Source organism: Podarcis gaigeae, assembly GCF_964106915.1.
Source record: "Podarcis gaigeae genome assembly, chromosome: 9".
NCBI classification, from domain to species: Eukaryota; Metazoa; Chordata; class Lepidosauria; order Squamata; family Lacertidae; genus Podarcis; species Podarcis gaigeae.
This window is the reverse complement of record NC_139685.1, coordinates 63,916,861-63,944,716: the sequence shown is the minus strand read 5'-3', so window position 1 is coordinate 63,944,716 and position 27,856 is coordinate 63,916,861. Positions and strand designations below refer to the sequence as shown.

The 27,856-nt window shown below is 45.4% G+C and overlaps 1 protein-coding gene across 2 annotated transcripts in view; it reads left to right on the top strand.

Annotated features, from left to right (window-relative positions):
* MMRN1 (multimerin 1) overlaps nucleotides 1–27,856 on the top strand; it is a 65,964-nt gene that overhangs the window by 21,132 nt on the left and 16,976 nt on the right. The window contains exons 3-6 of one of the 2 annotated variants that reach the window (XM_083756370.1): nucleotides 1,491–1,597; nucleotides 13,362–13,472; nucleotides 15,752–15,922; nucleotides 24,833–26,776. In XM_083756370.1, the coding sequence (XP_083612496.1) occupies nucleotides 1,491–1,597; nucleotides 13,362–13,472; nucleotides 15,752–15,922; nucleotides 24,833–26,776 (2,333 nt within the window). Of the gene's footprint in view, nucleotides 1–1,490; nucleotides 1,598–13,361; nucleotides 13,473–15,748; nucleotides 15,923–24,832; nucleotides 26,777–27,856 lie in introns of both variants that reach the window. The other variant, XM_083756369.1, reaches the window with a different exon arrangement.

Here is a 27,856-nt window from a genome sequence, read left to right as displayed (position 1 = left end):
GGCCCTGCTTCCCACCTGCTTCTTGCCCTCCCAGATTCAAAATCACTGAGCATATTAACAAGAGGGCTATGAAACTCAATTTCGGGCAGTGCACATTGGGCTATTACTTTTTGCAGGGTTTAGGTTTTATTGTGTAAAAGCAACTAGTGCGGGAAGACTTGGGTTAAAGTGGGAGGGTGTAATGGACCAGCAGGAGTCGGAGCAATGGGAGGCACCAGCTGGGCAACCCCCAAGGCGAGAAGGTTCAGAGCCAGGGGGCTGGTGCTGGGATGACAGTAAGTGGCCAGAGGGAGAAGAGGGAGGAGGAGGTGTCGGAAGCTGAAGAGGCAACAGGGTTTAATGAGCAGGGAGATTGTGGCAGAGAGCAGTCTAGAACCAGAGGCAGAAGTGGAGGCTGGAGAGGAGGGTGGCATGAAGCAGTGATGGGTCATGCTTGTGGGAGGCACAGGTGTCCCACCCATGCTGCAAGGAGCATGAAGCAGGAGGAGCAAAGACAGGTTCGCAGGCACAGTCTCCGATTGCTTGGGGAAAGCCCTGGAGAGGAGAAGACATAGCTGGCTATTGGGAGGCAGGAACCTTTAGTCTTGGCTGCTGCCTCATAAGGGCAATTTCTACGGGAAAAGTTGCTGTGCTCTCTAGGCTTGACATCCTGAGCTGTCTTGTTTCTTTGAATAAAGAGTTAACTTCACTGAAACTGTGCGAGTTATTGCTGACTGGCTCCTGGCATCTGCTCCTGACAGAATCCTCTGGATTTGGTTTCCACATTATATAAGATGCTGACATCTACCATTCACCCCAAATTTCTGCCTTCCAGGGACATGAAGGAGTGCCCTTTCTTTCATGAACGTGCCTGAGCATTAAGACAAGCCCCCATGGCTCTGCTTTTAATCTCTTTGGCGTCAATGGGTGGATGTTGACAGGAAACAGGGCCTTTTCAGTTGTGGCTCTTCATCTCTGGAAGGCTCTCCCTAGAGACACCCCCTTCATTATTTTATTTTATTTTATTTTATTTTTTGGTCAGATAAAACCTACCGGTATATAAGCAGCCCAGGGCTTCTAATAACTTGATATCTTTTTAGTGGGTTTATATTGCTGTGTTATTGCTCTGTTGTCTCTTGTTATCTTTGTGGGATTTTTTATTTTAAAAATTTGGTTTTAACGTTCCCTTGCCCAACTTTGGAAGCTGCTCCAAAATCTTTTGCTGAAGAGCGGCTAAGAATTATTTTAAATCAATGCCTACATAAATAAATAAAACCACCCCCCTGCCTCCTCAACTCTTAATTTCAGCTGTGCTCCTGAGGTCTTTATTTTCACTAGGTTTGACACGAGGCTGTTCTGTAAAAGCGTTTGCTTGTGGTCTTGTACAGGACGCAATCAATAGACTTCAAAAATAATCCCTCAGTGGCCTATTACTGATGTATCATCCTGTATCATGTCCATTCATCTGAGACAGAGCCCTGCTAACGTTTGCTTTCCAAATCACCTTGCAGCTCCCAGTCAAGGACTCGCCAAGCTTACAGGGTCAAACATATGATAGTGACATCATTGGACTGGAAGTGCTGCCCCGGATACAGCGGAGCAACGTGCCAGCCCAAAGGTAGGGGAAGCGATGGAAATATTAACCCTTCCTGGCAAGCAATCTGACCTGGCTACAAAATGGCTGGAAGTGGGAGGGAATCTGCTTGCAGCAGATAGAAATGGAAGCCCTTCCAGATCAGGTGTTGAGACGCTCTGGCCCACCAGGTGTTGCTGAACTCCAACTCCCATCACCCCATGCTTGTCAGGTACAGTGGAGTATGCTGTCACATTAGCAATGTTGTTGGTCTGTTTGGGTTCTGGATGTTTAATGGGGGTCACCTTTGAACAGGCAGCAGAATGTCTTGGATTGGCTCTGCGGGAGTCTTGGACAAACCAGGAAGAGTCTGGTCTTAATCCCAGCTGATCCTAATAAATCAGGCACAGCAAAGGAATGAATCTTCAGTATAGTATCACAGGCGCCAACTCCTAGGGGCTGAGGCACTTTTGCCCCATCCCAATTTATTTTCTGAGGGAGCTGACCCCCCTCAATGTTCAGAGGGTTTTCAGCTCCACCCCCTGGCTCCTCAGAACGTCACGTACAAGATGTCAGGACGTCATGTGATGCCAGCCACAGGACATTGCATTGAACCCCCTCAATCATCCGGAGAAGATGGTGCCTCTGGTTAGTACGGTGGTTAGTTTGGCCCTAGCAGAAGAAGCCTGCCTGGTTCAAAGAACCATTTCATAAAGTAATTATTCAGCAAATGCCTCTTGTTTAAAAATTAATCCACCTAGAGTAGCTTGACCCCCCTGACTTTTTAAGGCATGCTGTCTCTGAATGTATTTCAGCCAGAGGGCATACATTTAGACACTCAATCCCATTCCCATTGAAGTGAAAGCAAATTTATAGCCGGGGCTTCATTTGGATTAAGATTGAGGCAGATGGCAAAATGCCACACAGACTATTGCACCGACCTTGTGTGAAACATTGCCTGCTTGAGACAGGGAGTCCTGTATTTTACGATTGCGCCCGTGATCAAACATATGCCAAGTGTGTCGTGGTTTAACAGGCTTCCGACTGCTATTACTTGCTCGTGGCCTTACACAAGCTCCCCTTGAAAAATAAGATATGGCATCCACATACATATTTTAAATGGATGAATATTACAAGAAATGCCATTAGCTGCGGTAGGGAACTCAATCATCGGCGGTAGAGAAGAGGCTGTGATTAAAAATTTATGGGCAAAAATGTAGAGAAGTCACTGCCGTTCGCATCTGAGAGAAGGAAATCTTAATACTGGCGGCGGCGGCACGGGAATCCCCTGTGGAAACAAGAGTCTCTCTTATACATGGCTGAAAGAAGGTAGATGTTTTGGATTAACTCTAATGGGGACTGTTTGTTCGTCATGCTTTTACATCTGGGATCCCAGGCAACATGGATCTAAAATGTTTTCAAGGCTTCATAGAATCAAAGAATGGTAGAGATGGAAGGGACCCCCAGGGATCATCCAGTCCAGCCCCCGGCAATTCAGGAATCTCAGCTAAAGTAGCCATGAAAGATGGCCATCCAACCTCTGCTTCAAAACCTCCAAGGAAGGAGACTTGTTGCTCTTGTCATTATTGGACAATAGTTCCATGAGCATGAGTTTGATCTTGGGCCTCAGGTTTCCCTTTTGCCCCCCCAACCCAAAAGGAAAGCCTACTCTGAAGGGTTAGGAGATAATCCAGAAGAAAATAGGAGCATAGGCAACCACCTTACCATTGCTCCATCCATCTCAGCAGCTCTATTGGTTTTAGGAAGGGATATTTAGCAACCCTACCTATAATAAATAATAGTAAATAATAATTTTTTATTTATTTATTCAAAAACTGGGCTCAGGGCAGCTAACAACAAATTTAAAACACTTAATTGATGCAACAAAAAACAGCATATAATACAGTATAAAACACAAATAACAATAAATTCAGAATTCAAAAATCAATTTAGGGGGGAAATCCATCCAATAAACATTAGATGATCACCAGGGCTAGCTGGCTAAATTAGTCCTATTTGGGCCAGCATGGAGACCAGGGGAGAATTAGCTGTGGGATCCCAGAGCGGGTAATCTTCATAAAAAGGGGAGGGGGGAAGGAAGGGGAATAAAAGATCAGGCTAAGTTCAAGTTGAAAGCCAGGCGGAATAGCTCTGTCTTACAGCCCCTGCAGAAGGAAGTTAAATCCTGCAGAGCCCTGGTCTCATGGGACAGAGCATTCCATCAGGTCGGAGCCATCACTGAGAAGGCCCTGGCCCTGGTGGAGGATAATCTAACTTCCTTAGTGTCTGGGACCTAGAGATACTGGGGACTGAACCCAGGAACTTCTGCATGCAGAGTGGGTGCTCTGCTACTGAGCAAAGGCCCTTCCCTATGGGAAGTTGTAGGGGCCAGTCCAAAGCGAAGGGGCAACCAGAGAAAATAACATTTCCTTGCTTCACTCCCATGTGCTCTGCAGGATGGAAGGTCTGCTTACCTTAACAGAAGGGATGTGCTTTATCCAAGCCATAGCAACCACTGTGATGTCCACAGTGGATAAGCAGTGCCTTGCTGGCAAATTTTATTGGGATAGATGAACTTGAGGTTGTCCTTCAGAGGTTCTGATTGGCTAAGACAGGGATGCAGAACCAGTGGTCCTCCAGATGTTGTAGGACTACAACTCCTTCCAGCCCCAGCCAGTGTGAGGAATGGTCAAGGGGTGTGTGATGGGAGTTGTAGTCCAACAACATCGGGAGGACCACAAGTCTAAGGTCACAGTACTCCTGAATAGGCCCACTGAAATGAATGAGGGCTCCACAAGGGTATGGAAGAGCACACATTTCAATGTGGTTGCTTGGGACATCTTCCTAGTACATCTTCCTGAGGTTAATATGCCTCCCCTTCAACCATTTTTCTGGCCCACAATCCACCTATTAACAAACTGGAACACTAATGTGATATTCCCTGCATCTGAATGAACTCTGAGCAGGTCACACAGGTCAGCTAGTCAGAGTCTTCCTCACTATAGTAAGAGGTATTGAATTTCTATTTAAATTATATAGTTTCTAAAGTTGCATTTGTGCATATAAATCAGGGTATGAAAATTTTAGGAAAGCCCTTTTCTTTGATGAAGCATTCCTTCTTCTTTTTTTATCAAGGCACCGTGCCCCAGTTTTGAAATTTGCTTCTCATCCACTATGTTGGCATCTCTCTTTCTCTCTCTTACCCGCGTGCAAATTCCAAATGGCAATGGGCCATCAGATTCTGAAAGCCAGCAAAGTTTATTTAAGCAAAATCTCAAGGCAGGCTTGGAAGTTTCTGCTCGAGTGAAAATTTCAAGTGGAACTAGAAAAGCTGCAGTAAGACAAGTGAAATTTCTTGGGAAGGTTCTGTCTTGGGATCTACAGAAAACATAAATGCGTGTTGCTAGCCCAAATGTGCTATGGATGTTTCCTGCCTCTTACAGTACTGGAAGTTGGAGTCCAACATGTGGGCTCCAGTACGGCAGAATTTCTCCTTCAGCTTCCCAAAATTTCGGAGGTCTGCTCCATAATAACTCAGAGTGGGGCTTTCTGTGTGACTATCCCACTTCTGTGAAAAAGAATTCCTCTACTTACTGAGTACAGTTGAATACATGTTTGTTTTGACAAGTTTTTCGAGCTCAGTGAAAAAGTCTCTGCCTTTGGGGTTCATGTTGTGTTGTTTTTAAACCAATTCTTCAGTTGTTTGCACATTTTAAAAAAACTGTTTTTTTAGTTGTCTTTGCGGTATTTTTGCAAATTGCCTTGGGACCCATATAAAAGGCAACTAATTAACTAAATAAAGATAAATGTTTCTGAAAACCCACGTGGGAGTCCTTTCAACAGAACCTGTTTTTGTCAGGTGCAAAGAATTTTCAGTCCTGCGACTAATTCTAAACAGAAGACGAAAAGCTCAACATTTATAGACTTTTCCCAGTAGATGGCTGTATAATGTTCACAATAACAGGAGGCCAACTGCGGTATAGAGCAGCAGACAAAGGAGAAGAATTAAGAGTTAAGCCCGTCTACAAAATTCATTGGGGATTTATTAAACCGGTGTAAGCAGTCAATGAAACGACTCCTAAGAGGAATCACACTGCTTTTAGGTGTGCTCCCCATTCTCAGTCACTGTTGCAGAATGAGAGTTCCCAGAGTTCTCCAGGAAGAGGGATGGATGGTTCAACCACCCTGGGAACTGGAGCAAACAAAACACCACTTTCCAGCATACTTTGGGGGAAGCCATGACTGTTTAAAGTGGTATCCTAGTGCTTTAAATGTATCAGATAGAATAATCATAGAATTGTAGAGTTGGAAGGGAGCATGAGGGTCATCGGACTAGATGGCCCCCCGCAAGACAAGAATCTTTTGCCCTGCATGGGGCTCAAACCCACGACCTGGAGATTAAGAGGCTCATGCTCTACCAGCTGCGCTAACCCAGGTGGTATAGCCTAATATATTTTAAGTGGAACATAGGAAAGTGCCGTAGAACATATATTCCTCTATCTAGCCCCATATCGTCTCCTCTGAACGGCAGCATCTCTCCGTGATTTCAGGCAGGGATATTTCCTGCTACCTAGTCATTTGAATTGGAAATGCTGGGGTTTAAAACTGGGACTACAGAACGCAAAGCAGGCACACTTTCTGTGAGCTTTGGCACTTCCTTGAAGAGCGGACCTGAAAAACACAAAGCGCAAGAGATACAAAGAGGAACTTATCAGATGCATGCTCACCCCAGAGTCACGACTGGCTGCAGCTATTAACTGTACACTCAGTGGCAAACCCATGCTTCCCTCTGGGTATTATGTGAAATAGTCCACCTTTAAAGGGTACGCACGGAGCTGAAAGGAAGAGAGGGGATTGTGAAATCTGCATCATATCTCAAAGCAACCACCTAGCTGATTTAATTAGGGGGGTGCTGCAAGGATTGACTGGGGGGCGGGGGAAGCACCTTCACATTGGCAGCCCATATATTTGGGAACAAAAGAATGGTAAGCGGAAGAATAAAAGGACATCCATCAGGTGGCCCTTTATCACCGGAGAGTAACTGATTCCCCCCGTCACAGATTGTATCGTCACGCTGCCACCTGATAAATCCTATGTAATTAATTGGGATGAATGCAAGTATTTAACTCCTGTTGACAGCTACGGCCTTATGAAGATAACAGCGGCCACTGAGAATGTGAGCAGAGCTTCCAGCTTACATTGCAGCCTTGACTGCTGCTATGATAGGCTTTGAGGACAGCTAGATCTCACACGCCCCTGTGGAGCACCTAATTGTTGCTTTCTGCAATTACAGCAATGTATTTGTGTCATCTGGAAAGCTTGTTCATCCTGGGGCTCCTGCATTTTGGATAGCGTCATACTATCTGTCAGTCAGGAAGGACGTGAGCCTGGGAGATGCCCGAGAGTCAGCTAGGAGACACCTGTCAAAATCTTGTCTGAACAAGACCCTGAAAACACCTCTTCTGATAAAGAGGCTTGGGGCCCTAATAAGAGCCCCACTTCAACAGTGACTTGGAGAAATCCACAGTGGTTCAAAGGCAGCCTAAAGAGCCTTATTGCCACAAGATTGCATCCTCCTGGCCCCTCATCCCACCTGGCTGCCTTAGTAATCAGGAGTCTCCTAACGAGGAAGGGTCCACATGGGATGAAAAATCTAGGGGCATAGGTGTGATGGCCTGGGACTCGGGCTCGGACTCGGAGCCAGAGGAGTCTCAGTCTGCACCAGATCCTTTGCCTCAGGCAGCAGCTGAACCTAGTCTGGCGATTCTTAAGAGCCCCAGTCTGTACAGGTTCCCCTGCAACAAGCACCAGCTGGGCCGAGTCAGGGGCCTGAGCCTGCCCTGGCTCCAGATGTGGGGATTATCTCGTTGCCTTCAGCTGGGCCATCACTTACAGCTGCTCCACTACCGGTTTGGTCGGGAGAGGCTGAGGCGGCCCCTGGGTCTAGTAACCCACTGGCGTCTCCTGAGCTGCAGAGACTGAGGTCTGAGAGAAGGAGAGACCTCCAGGAGGAGTGCTCTCCTTCGGGCGAGACAGAGAGGTGAGTCACCAGGGGTTCAGGACCGGCCGTTACCCCAACAGAAATAAAAGGCTGCTGGACCCCGCCCCAGGTTGCAGGAGCAATGTTGCTGTTTGCCAGAACCTGCCTGTGATCCTTTGCCTGACCTTGCCTGGTTTCCTGCCTCGTGTCCTGCCTTGGCTCTGTCAGACTGACTCCTTGCAGAACCCTTGGATTCAGGACCGGACTTGGATTCAGGACTCGGGTTACCCCTTGGCCCAGCACAATAGGAACACAGGTAACTTCCTTATCCTGAGCCAAACCACTGGGCCATCTTGCCCAGTATTATCTACAATGACTGGCAGCAGCTCTCCAGAATTTCAGACAGGATTCTCTGCCATCCACCCTACCTGGGGATTCAACCTGGGACATCAGAACTCATGGACAGCCAATGAGGCTGAATGTTGGAAAATTCAGGACAGATACAAGAATGTACTTCTTCATGCAGTGCATAATTAAACTATGACATTCACTACGACAAGAGGCAATGATGCCCACCAACTTGGATGGTTTTAAAAGAGGATTAGACAAAGTTGTGCAGGCCAAGGCTATTAACATCTACTAGCCGTGATGGCTGTGCTCTGTCTCCACAGTTGGAGTTACTGGAAACCAGAGGAGAGAAAAATGCTCTTGTGCTCGGCTCCTGTCTAAGGGTTCTCCACAAGCATCTGATTGGCCATTGTGAGAACAGGATGCTTGACCCGATAGGCCCCTTCGGCCTGATCCAGCCGGCTCTTCTTATGTTCTTAAGCGCTGCCAGTCAGAGAGGCTAACAGCAGGCAAGATGGACCAGCTGTAAAAGGCATTGCCGCATATATTCAAAGTACTAGAGGAGGAAGCGACAGAGACAGAAAAAGTGCAAATGTGGGGTGCCTTCAGGCAACTTAAAGCTAGGTCCACACCTTCGAAATGTGGAAACGCACAAATGCTGATTGAATCAGAGCTTTTAAAATATCCTCTTTGGAACTGCTTGATCCTTCAGGTGACAGAGATACTAGATTTTTGAACTGGGTCCCGATATTAAACTGCCTTTCCTATAACAAACAGCAGTAGGAGTTAGAAATCATGTCAACGGAGCGACAAACCTCAGCTCCTCGTCTCTTTCTTCCTGGCAACCCTGTGACCCCCGAGGCATTTATCTGCAAACAGCAGCGAGCCCAGCGGATCTGTTGAAACTAAGATAAGAGGGCAGGGATGGAGAGTCAAACTATTTCCCTTAATCCTTTTGTACCTAGAGAAAGGTCCCCCTCTTTATTTAAATTCAGTTTAAGGTCATAGCTGAGATCCATGGTGACTTTTCTCTTTCTTCTTCCTCCCGAGCCCCCAGCAAACTGTTTCACTAGGCTCTAATATTTAACAACCTTCTGTGTAAATATGTTGCTGTATGCTTTGCAACCTACCAAGCGAAGCACTGTTCTCTCACCATGAATGGTGGTTCTCCAGGGGCTCAAACCTTCTGCCTTTGCCACTGCTTGGGACTGTAAGAAGAGAAGGCTTCTCAGGCACCTAGCAAATGGCAATTTATATCAGGGGTTGTGCGTTTGCCTTGGACTTGGGGTACCAGACGTTGGGCAGGATGCTGTACACTGTAACTTTTTTGAGAGAGAAGAGGCATGGTGACACAGAAAGACGTTCAGTGGTAGAGCATTTGCCTTGCATGCATAAATTCACAGGTTCATTTCCTGGCCTCTCCAGGCAGGGCTGAAAAAGACTCATTTTTTGAAAGCCCGGAGAGTCTCTGCCATGCAGAGTAGGCAATGCAGAGTAGAACTGAAAAGGCAGATGATGATGATGATGATAATTTATTTATACTCCGCCCATCTGGGCACCTCCCAACAGAATTAAAAGCACAATAAACCATCAAACATTAAAAACTTCCCTAAACAGGACTGCTTTCAGATGTCTTCTAAAAGTCAGATAGTTGTTTATTTCCTGGCCTCTAAAGTGAGGGTGTTCCACAGGGCGGGTGCCACCACCAAGAAGGCCCTCTGCCTGGTTCCTTGTAACCTCACTTCTCGCAGTGAGGGAACTGCCAGAAGGCCCTCAGAGCTGGACCTCAGTGTCCGGGCAGAACAATGGGGGTGGAGGTGCTCCTTCAGGTATACTGGGCCAAGGCCGTTTAGGGCTTTAAAGGTCAGCACCAACACTTTGACCAGTGCTCGGAAACATACTGGGAGCCAATGCAGGACTGGTGTAATGTTCCTACCTGCTGCTTCCAGCAAGAGAACTGCTGCTCTGATCATTGCATGGAGATCTGCCAATTCCACTTTCTCTCAGCTTCTCAGCTTTCGGAGCTTAGGTTTCTTTTGGTTCATTTTCACACCCATTTGCATTTTTTAAAAAACAAAAAAACAAAAGATGTCTGCATGGAAATCTGTACACATTTAGTGTGCATTTCCAGATTAGAGGTGCTTATTTCATAGGATAGCTGCATTGCATCCTGGTTCAGAATGTGCAAATTAGATAGGTCCACATTAGTATCTGCCCTGGATGACTTTCCCTCCACCCCCTAGGCTAGTGCACAATATAATTTTTCTCACAGTGACCGCTTTTTCTCCCCTGACCCACCCATGGGGCCTGCTTTCTGCCTGTGACAAATGAGTGATCTGACTCTTCTACCATGAGCAGAACATAGCATTTTAAATGACAGCACAAGCTAGTGAGATGGCCAAGGTTCAAAACTATGTGGCTCATGATACTGATTTTGCCAGCATGTAATGCTCATTTGGACGCAGGTGGCGCTGTGGGTTAAAGCCTCAGCGCCTAGGACTTGCCGATCGAAAGGTCGGCGGTTCAAATCCCTGCGGCGGGGTGCGCTCCCGCTGCTCGGTCCCAGCGCCTGCCAACCTAGCAGTTCGAAAGCACCTCCGGGTGCAAGTAGATAAATAGGGACCGCTTACCAGCGGGAAGGTAAACGGCGTTTCCGTGTGCGGCTCTGGCTCGCCAGAGCAGCGATGTCACGCTGGCCACGTGACCCGGAAGTGTCTCCGGACAGCGCTGGCCCCTGGCCTCTTAAGTGAGATGGGCGCACAACCCCAGAGTCTGTCAAGACTGGCCCGTATGGGCAGGGGTACCTTTACCTTTACCTAATGCTCATTTTTAGGATGAGGCGAGTCCCCTTCACTTGAAATCCTTCCTCTTTTCATAATTCCAGCTGGGATCTATTTCAAGGATACGTGGAGATTTTGCTATGGCTCCGCATTCATCCTTCTCGGTGCTCAGAGCCAGCAGCCCCTGCTGGTGCCTTCTCAAAAGCCAGCTACTCTCAACTGAAATGTGTGTGACTTTGATTGATGAAATTACAAATGGGGATATATTAACAGAAGGATATCTTGCCCCCAGGACAACAAATGTGCTCAGAAATGTCCCGCGTGTGTGGCTGAGGTGGCTCACAGCTCGCTGGTAGAGTGTTTTCTTTACAAGCAAAGGGTCTGAAGGTCAATCTCTGGTATGTCTTTATATGGCTGGTAAACATCTCTGTCCGAAGCCACAGAGAACTGCTGCCAGTCAGCTTAGAACGAGCTAGTTAATGAGATAGAAACTGCCCATCACTGGCATATGGCCCTTGAAAGGTTGTCCCAAAAGGAATGCGGCCCTCAGGCTGCAAAATATTCCCTACCCCTGCTCCAGGGCATTGTGGGAAATATATGGTGTTTCCAAGCTGCCTGCCCAGTGCTCATTGGAGCATTGCTATTGGCTATTGCCTATTACCAGATAAGTCCTTCAGGGTCTGTGGGCACCTACCAAAGCGCATTATGTCAACAGATCCCTCAGACTGAGTCTGGCCTCACCCTCCTCTCAGTATCCCGAAACAGCTATAACAGTTGAGTTCTGATTTGCTGGATACAACATGCACCTTGACTTCTTAGCTGGCAATACAGAAATCCCAAGTATTGCAGCTTGGTGTCATCCTTACCATTGTAGTGAGATGTGCTGTGTAAACAGTGCAATAGTATATGCACAAATAAATGATAACCCATTTCCATAAAACAGAAAACGCATTGCCAACACTGTAGCAATTTACTGTAGAATCCCTGCTGCTCACACTCACTGGAAAGGGCCTCTCTGAAGAGATCAGTTCAGAGTATTCTCAAGTATCTGGAGTGCAATTTTGTTTCTTCGTTATTAAAAATGATATGGTTCTCTTGCATGCCCCTTGGGTAACTGCTGAATACAGATTTAATTATTCTTCATTCTTATCTAGAGCACAGAGAGTGATATTATTAGTGATGATGGGCAAACTCCCCCTGTCTCGATTCAGAATGAGCTTGAGTAAAATGCTATATATATTTTCAAGATTGCTGGATAAATTATAGGAAATGCATCACTTTAGCTTGATTCTGTTCCGAGCTGGGCTCCATCACACACTTGACAATGTCACCGGAAGCTTTACTAGTCCCACGATGAGAGATTATAATGTATCTCCCTATAGAAGGGAAGACAGGCACTGGGACCAGGTGACCTGTGTGTGCCTATTTGGTCTGCTGTCCAGGTACTGACTATTGATAGACATCTTCAAGGTCCCTGATGCTCTCCTTTCTTAGGGCTCTTCAAGTTTAAACTGGACGTGGACTGGACTGCCAATCAAGTCAATAGCAACTTGACTTAATCAAACTAAAATTGACATTATTTGTCCTGCATTAGCAACTGGGTGGATAGTGCAATGTTGTAGCTTAGTCACTGGGTGACACTGGACTTAGATGCATCTGAGCAGAGTCAGAAGTTCTGTTCTTGCTTAAGAAGAGAGATAATAGGGTTCTCATCTATCTTCCAGAGGTGTGTCCTCAGCCTTCAATGACAATGAGAACCGGAGTTTTCAAATCACAGGGATTTTCAGGTTCCCAAATTCTCTCTCCCTCTCTCTATATATGCATAGAAAGTATGTTATATTCAGGAATGCTGAATTAACTGTACACTGTCCTCTTAAATATAGACTCCCCTTTTCATGTCTTCTCTTAGAATAGGGGAAACCTTGCTGTGGGCCTGTGCTTGGGACATCAGCCAGGGAGCGGCACATAACCTGGTTAAATAAACCACTCAGTTTTCCATATCTGTGTGTGGAACCTGAATCCCATAGTGAACGTTTCACAGACAACAGAAAGGTCGGCTAGATTAGTCCGAGCCTCAGTGAGATTCTGTCTCTCTGTGCCCCCAAATTCCAGCAAATATCCACCCCCACCCCACCTCCAAGTGTGCTGCAGATTTACATCTAGTAGCTCAGAAATCCGTTGAGCATTGTGAGAGGGCATAGTTGAATTCCAGATCTAAACCTCGCACACTTCCATGGCATTCCTAATACGGGCCCATTACCTGGATTACTCTTCCCCATGATCACTGGAGCTGAGCAATGGGCACGATGTAATTACTATGTGGGGCTTGCTCTATGCCCTTCTTTAAGCCTCCACTTCAACATTAATCTCGCCGCTCTCCAAGTGTTCCTAATGATAAGGGAGGGCGAACCTTGCATTAGCACGAGCTCCTGCAAATCACAATCAATTGCAACCTGAAGGAGACACTTATAATCCTCTCTGGTAAGAATTAAAGCCATTCACTATCCCCCGCCAATATGGTGGCATAGCATGTGGTCCAGATGGGCAAAGCAGCTAACTCGGGAATCAGCACAAACGATTAGGATTTAGCTGACTAAGAGCTGGGGGGCACCGGAGTGCACCGGCGATGATATTGCCGCGTATTGGGTGAATTAGTCACGCCGAATGTTTCGCTCACCCTTATTCTTCTCCCCCGTTTTAGCCCAACAGGATCAATTGCTTCTACACAGCAACCAAGCGGAGAGCAACGCAGCTGTCGGCGGGGGGACGCCAGGGAGCCCAGAGCAGCAGCAGCAGGATCCCAGCGACCCAGGTCAGCGGTTGTAATTACTGCAGTCCCTAACACAATCATTGTCAACACTATTTATTAAAACCAGAACAAAAGAAATCCCCCCGGCCACTGAAAGCGATGTGATGAAGCATTGGAGTCTCTTGCAATCTTGTTTTCCTTTGTGGGGTCTGCTCAGAAAGGTGAGGGGGCAAAACAGAATATTGATAGAGAATGGGCTTACACGGGCACCACCGCACTTGGTGGGAAATTCATTTTCCGGGACATTATTGGATACAACAGCCCGATAAGGAACAACAAAAGCAATATAAATTCAGGGGCTCCGGTGACATATGTTAAATGATTGCTAATGGCCAATCTTTTCTGCTGCTGGTGCCAGGGCCACGGGCAAGGACTCATATAATCAGGCCTACACTGCAGCCAGGGAACAGGGCACCGCCAAGTGTCTTTCTCCTTGAGGTCTCTGTCTGTTCTCTCCAGGTGTATGAAGGTTGCGGGCAGGGCTACAGATGCAAATCCATGAGCAGAGCAATGAATGGGCATTCATAACAGAAAGGAGCAAGGGCCTCGGCTTGCCTTGTCCTCTCCTTCTGGGTTCTGGTGCAGATTGGGCAAGAATGTAATGGGTAGTGGTGACAGTGGCAAGGTGAGGGCATCTGGACCAAGGGTCCTGCAAAACTGGGAGTGGGCACTGGCTGCTGGTTACCGTTACCATTATTTATTAAATCCGTAGATCACAGGGCAGTTCACAACATAAAAATACAAGACAAAAAAACCATGAAATAAATAATAAAAACAAGAACAAAACAAACCAATAACCCCCCTTGCCCCTACCCAGAAACACATTTGAAAGGGTATGGGATGTGAATCGGCTGAACACCAGGTTGAAGAGGAACATTTTTACTTGGTGCCTAAATGAAGGCACCAGCTGAACCTCCCTGGGGAGATCATTCTACAAATGGGGAGCCACGGCAGAAAGGCCCGTTCTCGTGTTGCCACCCTCTCTTTCGGAGGAGTCACACAAAAGGCCTCAGATGGTGATGATAGAGTCTGGAATGGTGCACATGGTAGAGGCACTCCTTGAGGTACTGTGGTTCTTAGCCATTTAAGGCTTTATAGGTCAAAGCCAGCACTTTGAATTGGGCCCAGAAAGTAATCAGCAGCCAGTGCAGTTGGGCCAGGATTGATACAACCTGCTCCATCTGTCTTGCCCTGGTGAACAACTTGGCAGTTGAAACCAGGTGAAGTTTCCAAACCATCTTCAGAGGCAGCCCTATGCAGAACATGTTGCAGTAATCTAACCTAGAGAACATAGACAACAGGAGTTAGGCTTTCCCTGTCCAGCTAGGGGAGCACTTGGGCCACCAGCTGAAGCTGATGGAAGGCACTCCATGCCACTGAGGCTATCTGAGTCTCAGCAACAGCAAAGGACCCAAAAGGACCCCCAAGCTGATTCCATTGGTCCAGAGATAACAAGCTATGCTTTTTTGTGGTGCAATCTACTGTTCGCAGAAAGACAGCTAGATCAATTTGGGGGGGGGAATGCAGGAGTATAATGCATTTATTTAAACCAGAGTTGAGATAACTTATGCCCAGGGGCCACATATGGCCCTCAGAATTCTTCCTATGCCATGTCCCTTTCCCAAACCCCTGGCTATGCTCCTCAATAGCCTCAGTCTGCACTCTTCTCAAGTGCTTTTGCACAGGGGATATGTCCTTGACCTGTGATAATGCATTTTGCTTGCCTAGATGGAGGATAGGGAGCTGTATGTAGGGTTGGTGTATGCAAAAGTCTCTGGTTTTTACTGTACAGAGGAAAGAGTCTTAGCTGCTGCTTCACCCATTTTTTCCTCAGGTCCCAACCACCATGGGCTTGTGGCCCCCAGAAGATTACTCACGAGGGAATGCAGGCAAAAGTGGGGGGGGAGGCTCCCCATCCCTAATTTAAAAAGTAAAACTGAATCCTCCATAGAAATCTAACTAGGTGGAAGAAAGCTCCACTTAGGCTCATTAAATTTCTCTTAACTATTCCATATACTCTCCTGGAATTATAACTACTCTATAATGAATATGGATTATTCAGCAATTATTTGCTGCTGTGCTTGTATGAATGTCACTCATAGTTGAAGATACATGACAAAAATCAGAATGGCCCATTCTTATTAATGACTGCAGAAACTTTTCGTTTCTGGCAATCGCTCGTGGAATTTGTTTCTGTGCTTGCTTTTTTTGCGATTTAATTTAGTGACTTTCTTCCCTCTTCTTTTATTCCATTCTCCCTCCCACTAACCCTGACCTAGCAGTTGCGCAAAAAATGAATGAGCAGATTAGCAGCCAGGAGATGAGACTGACTTTGCTACAGAAGAAGGTTGACAACATTTCTGCCGTCGTGAGTGATGTGAGCGAGACACTCTCCTCTCTGGAAGGCAAAATCAATGAAGATAAGGGCAGAGACTTCCAGGCTTTTCTAAAAGGTAAAAGAAAGAAATTAATGCAATCACTCACCCAGTTAAAAGTGCCAGGGAAAGAGAAAGAGGAGGAAAAAGAGAGAAAGAAACTATTAGAAATGGACTTAGGCTGTCCTGTTCCATTATTCCACATTCTGCCAGGGAAGTAGGTTTTCCTTTGTTCTGTTACTTAAAAAGAAAGAAGAAGAAGAAAAGGGTGACTGGGCATATCTCCCAACCCAAAGTGTTGAAGGTGGAATGATAAAGCCTTTAGCGCTCCTGTCGTGGATGCTCATCCCATCCCTTGGACGAACAGGTTGCACAGAGTTTTTGGAGTTTTGTGAGCAAGTGCCCCCTCTCATCTTAAAACAGTAAGTAAAGGGACATGACTAGGCGTATTTGGGTCAAATCAGGCCACAACTTTATTGACTACAGGTGTGAAGAGGTTTGGTACAGGCGTTGGGTAAAGCTACCACTTCCTGCCCACTCACTGGGGTCAACCGGAAGTGAGGGTGTCCTATGATCTACATCAAATAGCATCTCCCTCACTGGATTGTCACCCGGGGAGTGCCCTAGCCCCCATCTGGGCATCTGGACAGAAGCAGCTCCCTTGGAGCACCTTAATGGGACACCCCCTTTCTTTCAGAGTTGTGATGATTGCTATGAAGAAGGTGAAAACCACCAGGCTGGTGCCAATTTGCCGAGTGGGAAAATTCCTACCCGGCCGGGAAAATTCCTACCCGGCCGACAAAATCCATAGCAAGGTCTTCATCACCAAACACAGCAGCAGAACAGAGAGGGAGGGTGGGGGATACGACGACGAAGTGGCTGTTGAGATAGGAGGTGGGGCCCTTTTTATTCACAGGGGGCGGACCCAAGAGAAGCCTGTGGGCCCAGTTGGGTCCGCCCCCTGGGAATGCCCCACTTTCTTGCCCACCCAATTTCATGAGTGGGAAGAATCCACAATCCGGACGGCAAACTCAGCTTAGAAGAACGTCCTGCCATGCATGTGATTACAAGCGGGCACGTAGCATCTGCAAAAGCCCCAAGTAACGTGCTGGATTTTCATTCTATCTTCATTCAGCAGTTCACTTTGTTTGTCGTCGATTGAAATTTGTCCCTGGGTTTTTGTTGTGCTGCATATTGTGTTCGAATGTCTATTGCCTCTGAGTAGTAATGCAGAAATAGCATACCTTTGAGCCTCTAAAAGGCCCTTGGAGACATCTCCATGCATTGCAGGTCCATTCCTTACTTGCCTTGGCAGTTTCTGAGCTCTGGATACTGCTCTCAAATAGCCCTGCTTTTCCCAGTCATATTTAGACCACCTCTCCCATCCATCCTGTTCCTCTCCCCTCCCCGCCCCCGGTCCTGGTGCATTTTATTGCTATGTGGCATTCTTCACCCTTGGGTATACGTCCAATATGGCTTCGAACATTTTCCATTTCCTGTCAGCTTCCTTCCCATCCATTTTTTTGTGTTCCCTGCGGGTTAATCTGTTACTTGCACATGTACCTCTGGAAAAACCACTGTCAGATCTTATCCCACTTGCTTGCTGCATTTGGATTCACTTAAATTGTCAATTGCACAGTAAGGTTCTGTGCTCACGCACAAAAGAAAATTACTATGATCATATGAAACCCAATCCATTTGACCCTTTGAAGACAGCAAGACATGATCTACTTGAACAACTTCCCAAAGTCACAATCCCTCTGTGAACTGCTGCTATGCTAGAAAGAGCCTCTCTCTCTGTGTGTGTCAATTGTTGGAACCCCATCAAAGAAACACAGAATCGTAGAGTCAGAAAGAACCACAAGGGTCATCTAGTCCAACCCCCTGCAATGCAGGAATCTTTTGCCCAACGTGGGGCTCAAACCCACGAACCTGAGATGAAGAGTCTTATGCTCCACTGACTGAGCTACATCCTTATCTTCCTTCCCCCAGGATTGCAGGAGCTTATACTAGGAACCTCGGGGTTCCTTCCAACTCCATGTTTCTATGACATATTCCCAGCTTTTCCATGGAAGGCTTAGCACAATTTACATGCTTCTCTCATCCAAACACAGATCACTTCCACACTCACTTGTTTCAGCAGTGCCCCAGGATTCTGTGTTCCTAAATCATTCACTGATACCAAACTTCCTTACAGATTTGTATCATTGACCCCACAGAGTCAGCATTTTGCTTTAGATGCTTTTAAAATGAAATTTCCTTCCCATGTTACATCAGCCTTGTCCCAGGCTAACCTCGGATCCACTTCCTGTCTGCTGGCTTTCTCTTTGATTTATGTGAGTTATTTACAAATTGCATTATCCTTCTGACCACTTTGTTTTATGAAAGTGCTACTATTAGCTTCTTTTATTAGCTTTTCATTATAAGCCTGGGGACTTGACGGGACTCGATCCTTCTAGTAGTGCACACTGTGCGTGTGTCTATGCATGGAGACTGTGCTAGTGAAGTAGCATTGTGATTTTTCCTTTGAAAAGGTTTGCTTTTTCTGTATTTGGGTACTGCTCTCTGCATTGTTCTGCCAGCCTTGCAGAGCAACACTTCTATCAACAGAAGATTGATTCTCAACCTCAGCATCTCTTTCTCTCCAGCTCCTTATCCCCCAAAGGAAGATTTATTTCCACCTCTCTATATTCTTCTTTCTCCATCTTTATGCCTGCCCCTACAGTCCAGTGGTTACTTTCAATTTTCATGCAGTCCTAGCATGATTGCAAAATAGAATCCTGCAATCCTGCAACAACAGAGATGGGTAAATTATGGCCCTTCAGATATTGCTGGATTCCTATTCCCATCATTCCTTGACCATTGGCCATCCTGGCAGGGGCTGATGGGAGTTGGAGTCCAAAAGAATTGTGGGTATTCCATTGTGGGAATGCCCGCTTCTCTAGGCATATGTCCCAAGGTTTAGATATGTGCTTCACTCTTTCCTCGTTGAAACTATTCGCACTTCCCCATCCTTCATTTTGGCCTGAGTGTGCCTCTAGAATGTAGCCTATTTCATTTACATTTTTTGTCTTTGTCTTTTTTTCTTCTTCATTCCTGCTCATCTATGAGTTCTAAATTCATTCATTCATTCATTCATTCATTCATTCATTCATTCATTCAATATGATTGATAGAGTGTGGTGAGAGAGAGCCAGTGTGGTGTAGTGGTTAAGAGCGGTAGACTCGTAATCTGGTGAACCGGGTTCGCGTCTCTGCTCCTCCACATGCAGCTGCTGGGTGACCTTGGGCCAGTCACACTTCTTTGAAGTCTCTCAGCCCCACTCACAGAGTGTTTGTTGTGGGGGAGGAAAGGAAAGGACATTGTTAGCCGCTTTGAGACTCCTTCGGGTAGTGATAAAGCAGGATATCAAATCCAAATCCAGAGTGCTCAATCTAAAAATGAATAAATAAACCTCTAAGCGGTTTACATACAACTGCATAAAATGGTCATATGAAGATGCCAATAAAATAAATAAAATGATAAAAATATAGGTAAAACCAACAGAGTTTAACAGCAGATATACGTGATGAAATAACCAGTCTGGAGAAGCTTGCCTGAACAAGAGTGTTTTTACCAGGCAACAGAAACGGTACAAACAGAAGGTCTGCCTGATATTAGTGAGCTGGAGTCCAGAGCCTGGGTGTTTGGTCATTCCCAGAATTGGTGAGGCTCATTTGACAACAGTGAGAAATCAAGCCTTGAGTGTCAATGGCCCAGTCCTGTGGAACACCCTGGCAATAGAGATTCAGAAGAGATTAAATCATGATTTATTGTTAAATTGCTTTTGGATTTTTCCTGGAAAGAAAGAAACAAACTAATAGTAAATTTTTAAATTAAAAAATGGCCCAGTAAATTGTCATTCTGGGCACTCTCTCCTTCTCTTCAAATCACACCACTGTATCTATAAAATTTACTAATCAGTGTATCTTGATTCTGAGATTCCTGGATTGCAGAAAGTTGGACTAGATGACTCTCCCTATCCCTTCCAACTCTACCCTACAATTCTAAGATTCTGTGAGAGCTTAGCCTAAGCTAATGTAGTCTAAGTCAAGCTTGGAGGCCTCAATGCCTTTCTTTACTTAAGAGTGCCCTTCTATTTCCTGCCTTCCTGTTTTCTGCCTGTATTAGATTTATGCCGGATCTGTCCCGCCTTCTGCATTTGTTCTTTGCAACCTTCCACCCTATTTTCAGAGATGACCTTTGCATAACCTAAGAGGACCTCTGAACCGTCCTCATTCCTCTCCACCCTTCCATTAAAAGTCAAATTGAGGCGAGCTGGGGGAGAGAGGGGTGATGACTTCTGCGAGCCTTGGTGGGTGGCAGGAGGATGAATGTCTAGCTGTGACATGCCACCATTAAACTCAATGAAGATACATAGCTAGGCAGAAAGAACAATGAGGTTGCTGCTGAATGAAAGAGCCATGTAAGCTTGACCTTAGTCATAGAATCTCTCACTTGTTTTCTTGCAAAAAAGAAAGGAAGAAGGGAATGCCCTGGCAGTTTAAGAGAATATTCAATATGTGATTCCATTTCATATGGAAATTAAGAGAGAAGTGGCAACTGTTTTGATTTTCTTCTTTGCTTTTTTTTTAAAAAAATACGAAAACGCCTGTAATCCACCTTGTTTTAAATGAATGAGTACATGGCCAAATGACGCTCGTGCCACCTTATGAAATTGCATCTTTAAGAAAATCACCCTCCTCCACCACCTACTTCCCATTATATTACTCAGCTGGAAAGCCCTCTGGCAACCTCTTCATCTAAGCAGCAGAAGAGTTTGCTGGGCTATTTCACAAGATGCAATATGCATGTCAAGACTGACTTCTCTCCCACCCCCTTTCCCTAAAAATCTGCTGTTATTCTTTGGCTTTGCTGCTTTTTCAAACAGAAACACACGCAAGTGCTCAAAACTCAACTGCATTTCAAGAACTATTATTGCTTCCAATGCAGCAGCCCCTTATACAGATAAATTTATTAGAAGAAGATCACTGTGCTGTTGTTGTTTCAAAAAAACTCAGCAACCTCAGGACTTTCCAAAAGATGCTATCTAGAGGCACATCTGCCACCTGCAAGAAACAGACAAAAGAGGCTGGCTTTGTTCCTTGCCATTCCATGGCTGCTTGCTCCATTGCCACATGCTTCAGATGACATGCTTAACACACTGCAGCTCCCAGAATTCATTGAGGGATGCCATGACTCTTTAAAGTGGTATCATAGTGCTTTAAATGTATGGTGTAGAAGGGGCCCTGGTGACATGCTGAGTTGTCAGTGTGTTAGAGAAAGGGAGAGGGCAGAGAACACAAATTCATTTTGGCACAGAAATAAGTCTAGGTATCTCCTGATATGGGTGGTAGTGGTGGAGGGGGTATCTTATTTCCAAGCTGCTCTGCCTCTGCTGGAGTCTGTTGTTGTTTAGTTGTGTCTGGCTCTTCGTGACACCATGGACCAGAGCACACCAGGCACTTCCGTCTTCCACTGCCTCTCGCAGTTTGGTCAAACTCATGCTGGTAGTTTCGAGAACACTGTCCAACCATCTCGTCCTCTGTCGTCCCCTTCTCCTTGTGCCCTCCATCTTTCCCAACATCAGGGTCTTTTCCAGGGAGTCTTCTCTTCTCATGAGGTGGCCAAAGTATTGGAGCCTCAGCTTCACAATCTGTCCTTCCAGTGAGCACTCAGGGCTGATTTCCTTCAGAATGGATAGGTTTGCTCTTCTTGCAGTCCATGGGACTCTCAAGAGTCTCCTCCAGCACCATAATTCAAAAGCATCAATTCTTCGGCGATCAGCCTTCTTTATGGTCCAGCTCTCACTTCCATAGTCTACAGATGGAGTCTACTGCTGGTCTACAGATGGAGAAAACTCCTGGGTGTACAGATAGGTGTACAAAGCCCTATGCAACTTGGGTCCAGAATACCTTAAGTATCATCACAGTCCCAACATGTCTGGGGAGTTCTGTTTCAGATACTACCTCAACTACAGACTCAGTAGGTGGCCTCAGGCAAACCACTTTATCTCAACCTATATGGGGGCAGGAACAGCAGCCTACTTCATAAGCTGCTGTAAAAATTACTGAGGTGAAGTGCCTGGAGCCCTTGGAGCACCATGAAGCTTCCCTTTCAGACACTGAGCTCAAAGTTTCCTGCCTTCCTTTGTGCGCTTTGTTGCACTTGTCAGCTGAAATATTTTGCTGTACTTGCATTCGGGTTAATGTTTCGGAATAAGGAGAATTGGGCCAAGGGTCTTATAAATCTAGGCTGTCTAAACACTGAACACTTTGTTAGAGGAGAGCAGGATAAGTAAACAAGTACAAAGTTATGGGTTTTAATGTAATTCTTCTCATCTTTCAGAGCTTTCCTGCCTGTAGAGCCCCACAGAAACATAATCTTCTGAGGAGATTATTTCATTTTAGTTCAGGGTGGCTTTTACTCTGTTAAACAATTAGTGATTGTTTAAGTTTCTTTAGCCAATTAGCACTGATTTAGGATTTGGCAAGAGATGAAGGAATTCTTTAATTGACCCCCACAAGACAAGTCTTTGTTTCGACATCATGTGGTCACATGCAATTCCTGTCACAAATCCCTCCTTGTATTCTGATTAGTTAAACCTTCTCTTTCTTCCCCTTTTCTTTTTCTGCCTCAGGTTAGGTGAAAGTTTGCGATTTTTTTTGGTGATGTTGTTATACTAATGATTATACCAGCTTAAAACCTCAATTTCTACTTAGTGTACTGTAGAATATTTCCCACGAAGCATCCCTAAGTGATTTACAGTATAATTAAAATGTATATTAAACAGTTACATCTATAACAACATTTTTTTAAAAAAAAACCACCCCAAAGCAAATAAAACAACAGCACCTACATAAAATCAAATTTAGATATCAGCTGGGATAGACCTCCATTGAGAAGATGAACATCTTTAGCAGATGCCAAAATGCAATAGAGAATGCTTCTGTCTGATATAAAGTGGAAGGGAGTTCCAAAAGTTCCAATTTCGGTATCATGCGGAATTATGAAGGGTGTTTTGTACTGCAGAATGCAGCAATCAGTTGAGTATGTTGGGAGTGGGAGGATATTTAAAGTATTCTGGTCCCAAGCTGTATATGGCTTTGTACACCAATGCCTAGATAGAGTACAAAGCCTAGATAGACAGAGAGATACATCATAGATGAAAGATATAGATGGATATACATTGTTCTGCATTTTCTTTTCCATGTGATAGAGAATATTCATTATTATTATTAATTTTAAAAAACTGCTATTCAACCATATTGTCACTTTAACCCATAATCATTGGTATTAAAGATGCAGCTGAATAGATTGAATTCAGATGCCTTTCTAAATCAAAGCTAATTCATCTAAATTATACTTGTTTGTTGTGTACTCTGTACGCTAACTGAAGAGGGTTTTCTCACACAGGGTGGATAAAAGTGTATATAAATACATACATCTGCCACTGCTTTGTTGCATTTAACTAAATATGAGCACTGCAGGTGCTTGTCACTCATACTCAGAAACTAAATATTCAAGATGGCTACAGTCATTGCCCCCTGTTTCAGCCCACACGTAGAAGGGAATAGTGAAATGTGCTGAGTGCTCATCCATTATTCCTTCTAATATGGCTTTCTAATTCTTCAGTATGGAGTTGTTGACCTTTGGAGGTGTGGGGGATAATATTGCTCCTGCCACTGCTGCGTCATTGCCACTTTCCTGCGGAGAGTTATTGTGGTATGGCAGGATATGCCAATGTAGTGCCCACCATATCTTGTTGGGCTACAATTTACCTTGCACATTATTCGTGCTTGCGAGCTGTGGCATCTTAAGAAATTTATTGGGTCACAGCCTTTGGTAGTCTGGAACATGCTTCATCATAATAATACAGGGGTTAACAACCTTTTTGGAATGCTGGGCACATTTTGAGAGAGTACTGGGGGTGCCAGCCACAAAATTGCAGCTAGAGTAGTGGTGGCATCACACGACATTAAAGAGACAGACGTCACTGACAACCTTATGCTCACCTTGAGAAGTCAGCTGTGACCTGCTGGTCCTGCTTGTGGAGATCACAAAATATCCATTTTACACATGTGTGCATGCAGACTGATGCTGTTGTTGTCCAACAGCAGCAGGGAGCATTCCTCAGTATTCACTACCAGTATCACTGCTTAGAAGGTGCCCGCACATTTTGGCTCATAACTTTCTTTCTAGGAGAGCTAGAGACTTGGTTTATTTATTTATTTAAATGAAATTTCAGAGTCTGGGGCACCTGCCCAGGGGCACAGTGGAAGAGTTTGGCAACACCATAGGGTCCACAGACACTGGTTTGGTGACACCTGATCTAATAAGTGGATTCCAGCCTACTCATTCTTGGGCCACAAAAAATGTGTCTGCCTTTACAGGATGCTACTGCATGCTCCCCCCCGCAAAAAAAAGTTCACTTGCACCCTCTTGAAAAAGGCAGGGCAGACTAGCTCTGTTTTCTTTTTCACTTCGAAATAACAAAATTCAGGAGGTGCTTTCAGTGCTAATTAGGTGGCTGACAATTAAAATATCTTGAGAGCCTCTGCTGTCTTCCTGACAGTCCACCATTTTCCTGGAAAGTTTATCTGCCTGAGTGATAGGTCTTTTAAATCTATGGTCTACTAAGCTAGAAGCCATGGTTACATTTCACCTTGTCATAGTAGTCTATAATTGCAGGGAACAGCATATTATGGCTTCTCCCTCAGGACAGCAAAACTGATTAAAAGGATGAGAGCAACTAGCACAAGCACTATTCAAACACAGAACCCTCTTGAGATTCAGCAACTGAAATAATCCACCGCATAAGAGGTGGGGAGAGTGTGATTGCTATACAAACATAGATACATACATAATGCTTAAGTATTGAATTTTTGCTTTCCTTTCTTTCCAACCTGCTCTTTATTTATTAAGGCATTGTGTCTTCCCCCCCTCTAGATCTCAAGTCCAAAAGCATTGCTGAGCTAGTCAAAGAAATTGTAAGAGAGCAGGTAAAAGCATCCCAGAGTGAAACACAAGAGACAGTGGCCCAGATTTTCAAGATCACGTCTGGTCTGTCTGCAGATCTTGAGAACATCAAACAAATGATCAAAAGCTTGAATGCTTCTCACAACAAATTGGCTGGGGAGATAGAAAGCAGGCCCACGAGGGTAGAAATCCTAGATATAAGAACCCAGATCCTCCATATTGAAGAGGATATAAGCATTACATGTGAGAAGCCAATCGAAGACCTGCAGGAACATCAGAGGTCAATAGAAGCAGCCTTGGAGCATCAAAGTTCAAGGAGCAACATATACTATGAATCTCTGAACAGGACTCTGACTCAAATGAAAGAAGTGCATGAACAGCTGTTGACAGCTGAACGGATCTCAGACCAGAACATCCCAACAGCAGGGAACTCCATAACTGATAACCTTACAGATTACATGGTTGGTCTTCATGAGAAAGTGAAAGCACAGAGTCTGATGGTTCTGCAGCTCTATGATGACCTCAGAGTCCAAGACAGCAAGATCAGTAACCTCACCATAGCGTTGGAGATCCAGAGAGATAACTTACATGGAGAGTGCAGCAGCATATTGTCCAAATGCCGGCGGGATTTCCAAACACGACTGAAGGGCATGGAAGAGAACATGCACTCCTTAAATAAAAGCATGGAAAACCTTGTGTTTCCCTTGGATGATAAGATGGACAAGATGAACGAGCAAATTAACGACCTCTGTTACGATATGGAGATCCTCCAGCCTTTGATTGAGCAAGGGGTTCCCTTCAGCCTTACATCGGAATATGAGCAACAGATTGCAATGGAAGCTATAAGCAGAAAGCTGGAGAATTTAACCAGTGTTGTGGCAGGACTAAGTTCCACCACTGAAGAACTCGTCAAAAGCAAGAAGGAGCTTAAAGATGAGGCTCAGGCTTACAATGAAATCTCTGAGAGGCGTATTAATGAATGTTTCATTTTAATGGAGGATGGCTTAAACAAGACCATGATGGTTATCAACAGTGCCATTGATACTATCCAGGATAACTATGTGCTCAAAGAAACATTGAGTACCATGAAGAATGAAACGAAGGCCTGCTGTAGTAGCGCTGAGAAGATGGAAAGCATATTGACATTAATACCTCGGTTTCAAGAGATGAATGAATCCCTTCAGGTGCTAGTCAATGAGAACAGGAAAGGTGTCTTTACTTCAAACGCCATCCATTCTTCCTCTTCATCATCTGGTGATCTCAGCATAGTTCGCCATAATCTAAATGCAACATTAAACCTGCAAGAGCATCATCATGACATTGGCCACCAGCATGGAAAGGGGTCACACTCAACTCAGGAACATGAAGATTATGAAGGTCGCCTGGCGGCAGTGGAAGCAAAAATAACCAAGTTTTTAGCAAACAACTGCGTCACAGTAAGAAACATCAAAGCTGCTTCCACGGAAAAGGATAAAGTGATCTCTCTTCAGGTTCAGGCCTTGAGTTCCAGAATCAGGGCGCTAGAAGCCAAATCCATACGCTTCTCTGTGACTATCCCTGTGTTAAACAAGACTGCCTATGAAGCACGGAGCTTGTGTGAGGTTGTCTCCGGAAGCCTGAAGGGAATGAATGCCAGCATCCCCAGGTTAGTGAAAGCCGCTCATCCAGACAACTTGCTATTTCAGAAAGGCTTGCAAGAGCTCACAGAATCCATGCTGGCAGGAACAATCTTATCCAATCTAACCTGGTATGTAGACAAGTCCCTAGATGAGGCAGTGGACACTATTACCAAACGTCTGAAGGCAACTCCTCCTGTTTCTAAAAAGCCACCGCCAGTGAAAAAGATCCCAGTGAGCATGACCGCAAATCAGGCTGGACGAATGCAGAGAAACACAGACACTGCTTCAGAAGCAGGTAAGGCTTTTAAATATTGCTACTAGTGACGTTGCCCAACCTTGCAACTTATCCACACGGATTTGTGTAGGGACATAGGAAGATGCCTGATGGCAGCCTTTCTCAACCTGTGGGTCCCCAGATGTTGTTGAACTACAACTCCAATCACCCCTAGCTAGAAAGGCGAGAGCTCAGGGATGATGGGAGTTGTAGTCCAACAACATCTGGGGACCCACAGGTTGAGAACCACTGCCTTATGGGAAGTCCAACTAGGCCAGTATTGTTGACACTGGTTGACACTGACTGTCCAAGGTTTCAAGCAAGGGTCCTTCTCAGTCCCATGTGGAGATGTCAAGGTTTGAACCTGGGACCTTTTGCATTCAGCGCCTGTGTTCTGCCACTGAACCATGGCCCTTCCCAACTGCATGGCTTGGATGCTATAAGAATCAACTATTATGTTCTTCAAATGCTCTCAGTGTGGAGAATGAGATTCTGCATGTGAGCAGAGAGCCCTGGAAGCCAAAGCTGTAATTTGCATTGGGAGCAAATGTTTTTCCTCCCAGGAGGGCGTGAAAACATTGCATCCCCCTTGTCCACTTGGAACTAGCTGGCAGAGGCCATAACTAGTACACATAAAGCACATCACGCCGCCGCCACCATTTTGAATCCAGTTAAGTCCCAAGTTCAAATCCCCAGCAGATCTAGGTAGCCCCATAGAGCTGCCATCACTGTCACTTATGGGAATGGTGAAACGGTGGGGGGCCCACAATTCCTGCGTGTGACATTGGCATCGCTGTCAGGAGGGCAACTCTGTGGGTCGCCCCATTGCACCATTTGGTCCTATGGAATCTCTGTTCCTGTGTCTTCTGTTGAATGGTGACGGCAGAAATTAGGCTTCACACAGGGGTTGGTAAATTAACTGCTGTTTGTGGGGGTTTTATTTAGCTCTCTGGCTCTCTGTAAGCCTGCAGAAGGGTCTCGCCAAGGGAACAGAGGAAGTGGAGGATGTGCAAGGTGGGTTGTGCTTAAGGAACAGCGTACAGTTAATTCACTGTGGCTGAACAGCGCATTGTTCCATGGTGCTCTGGGGAAATCTAGTCA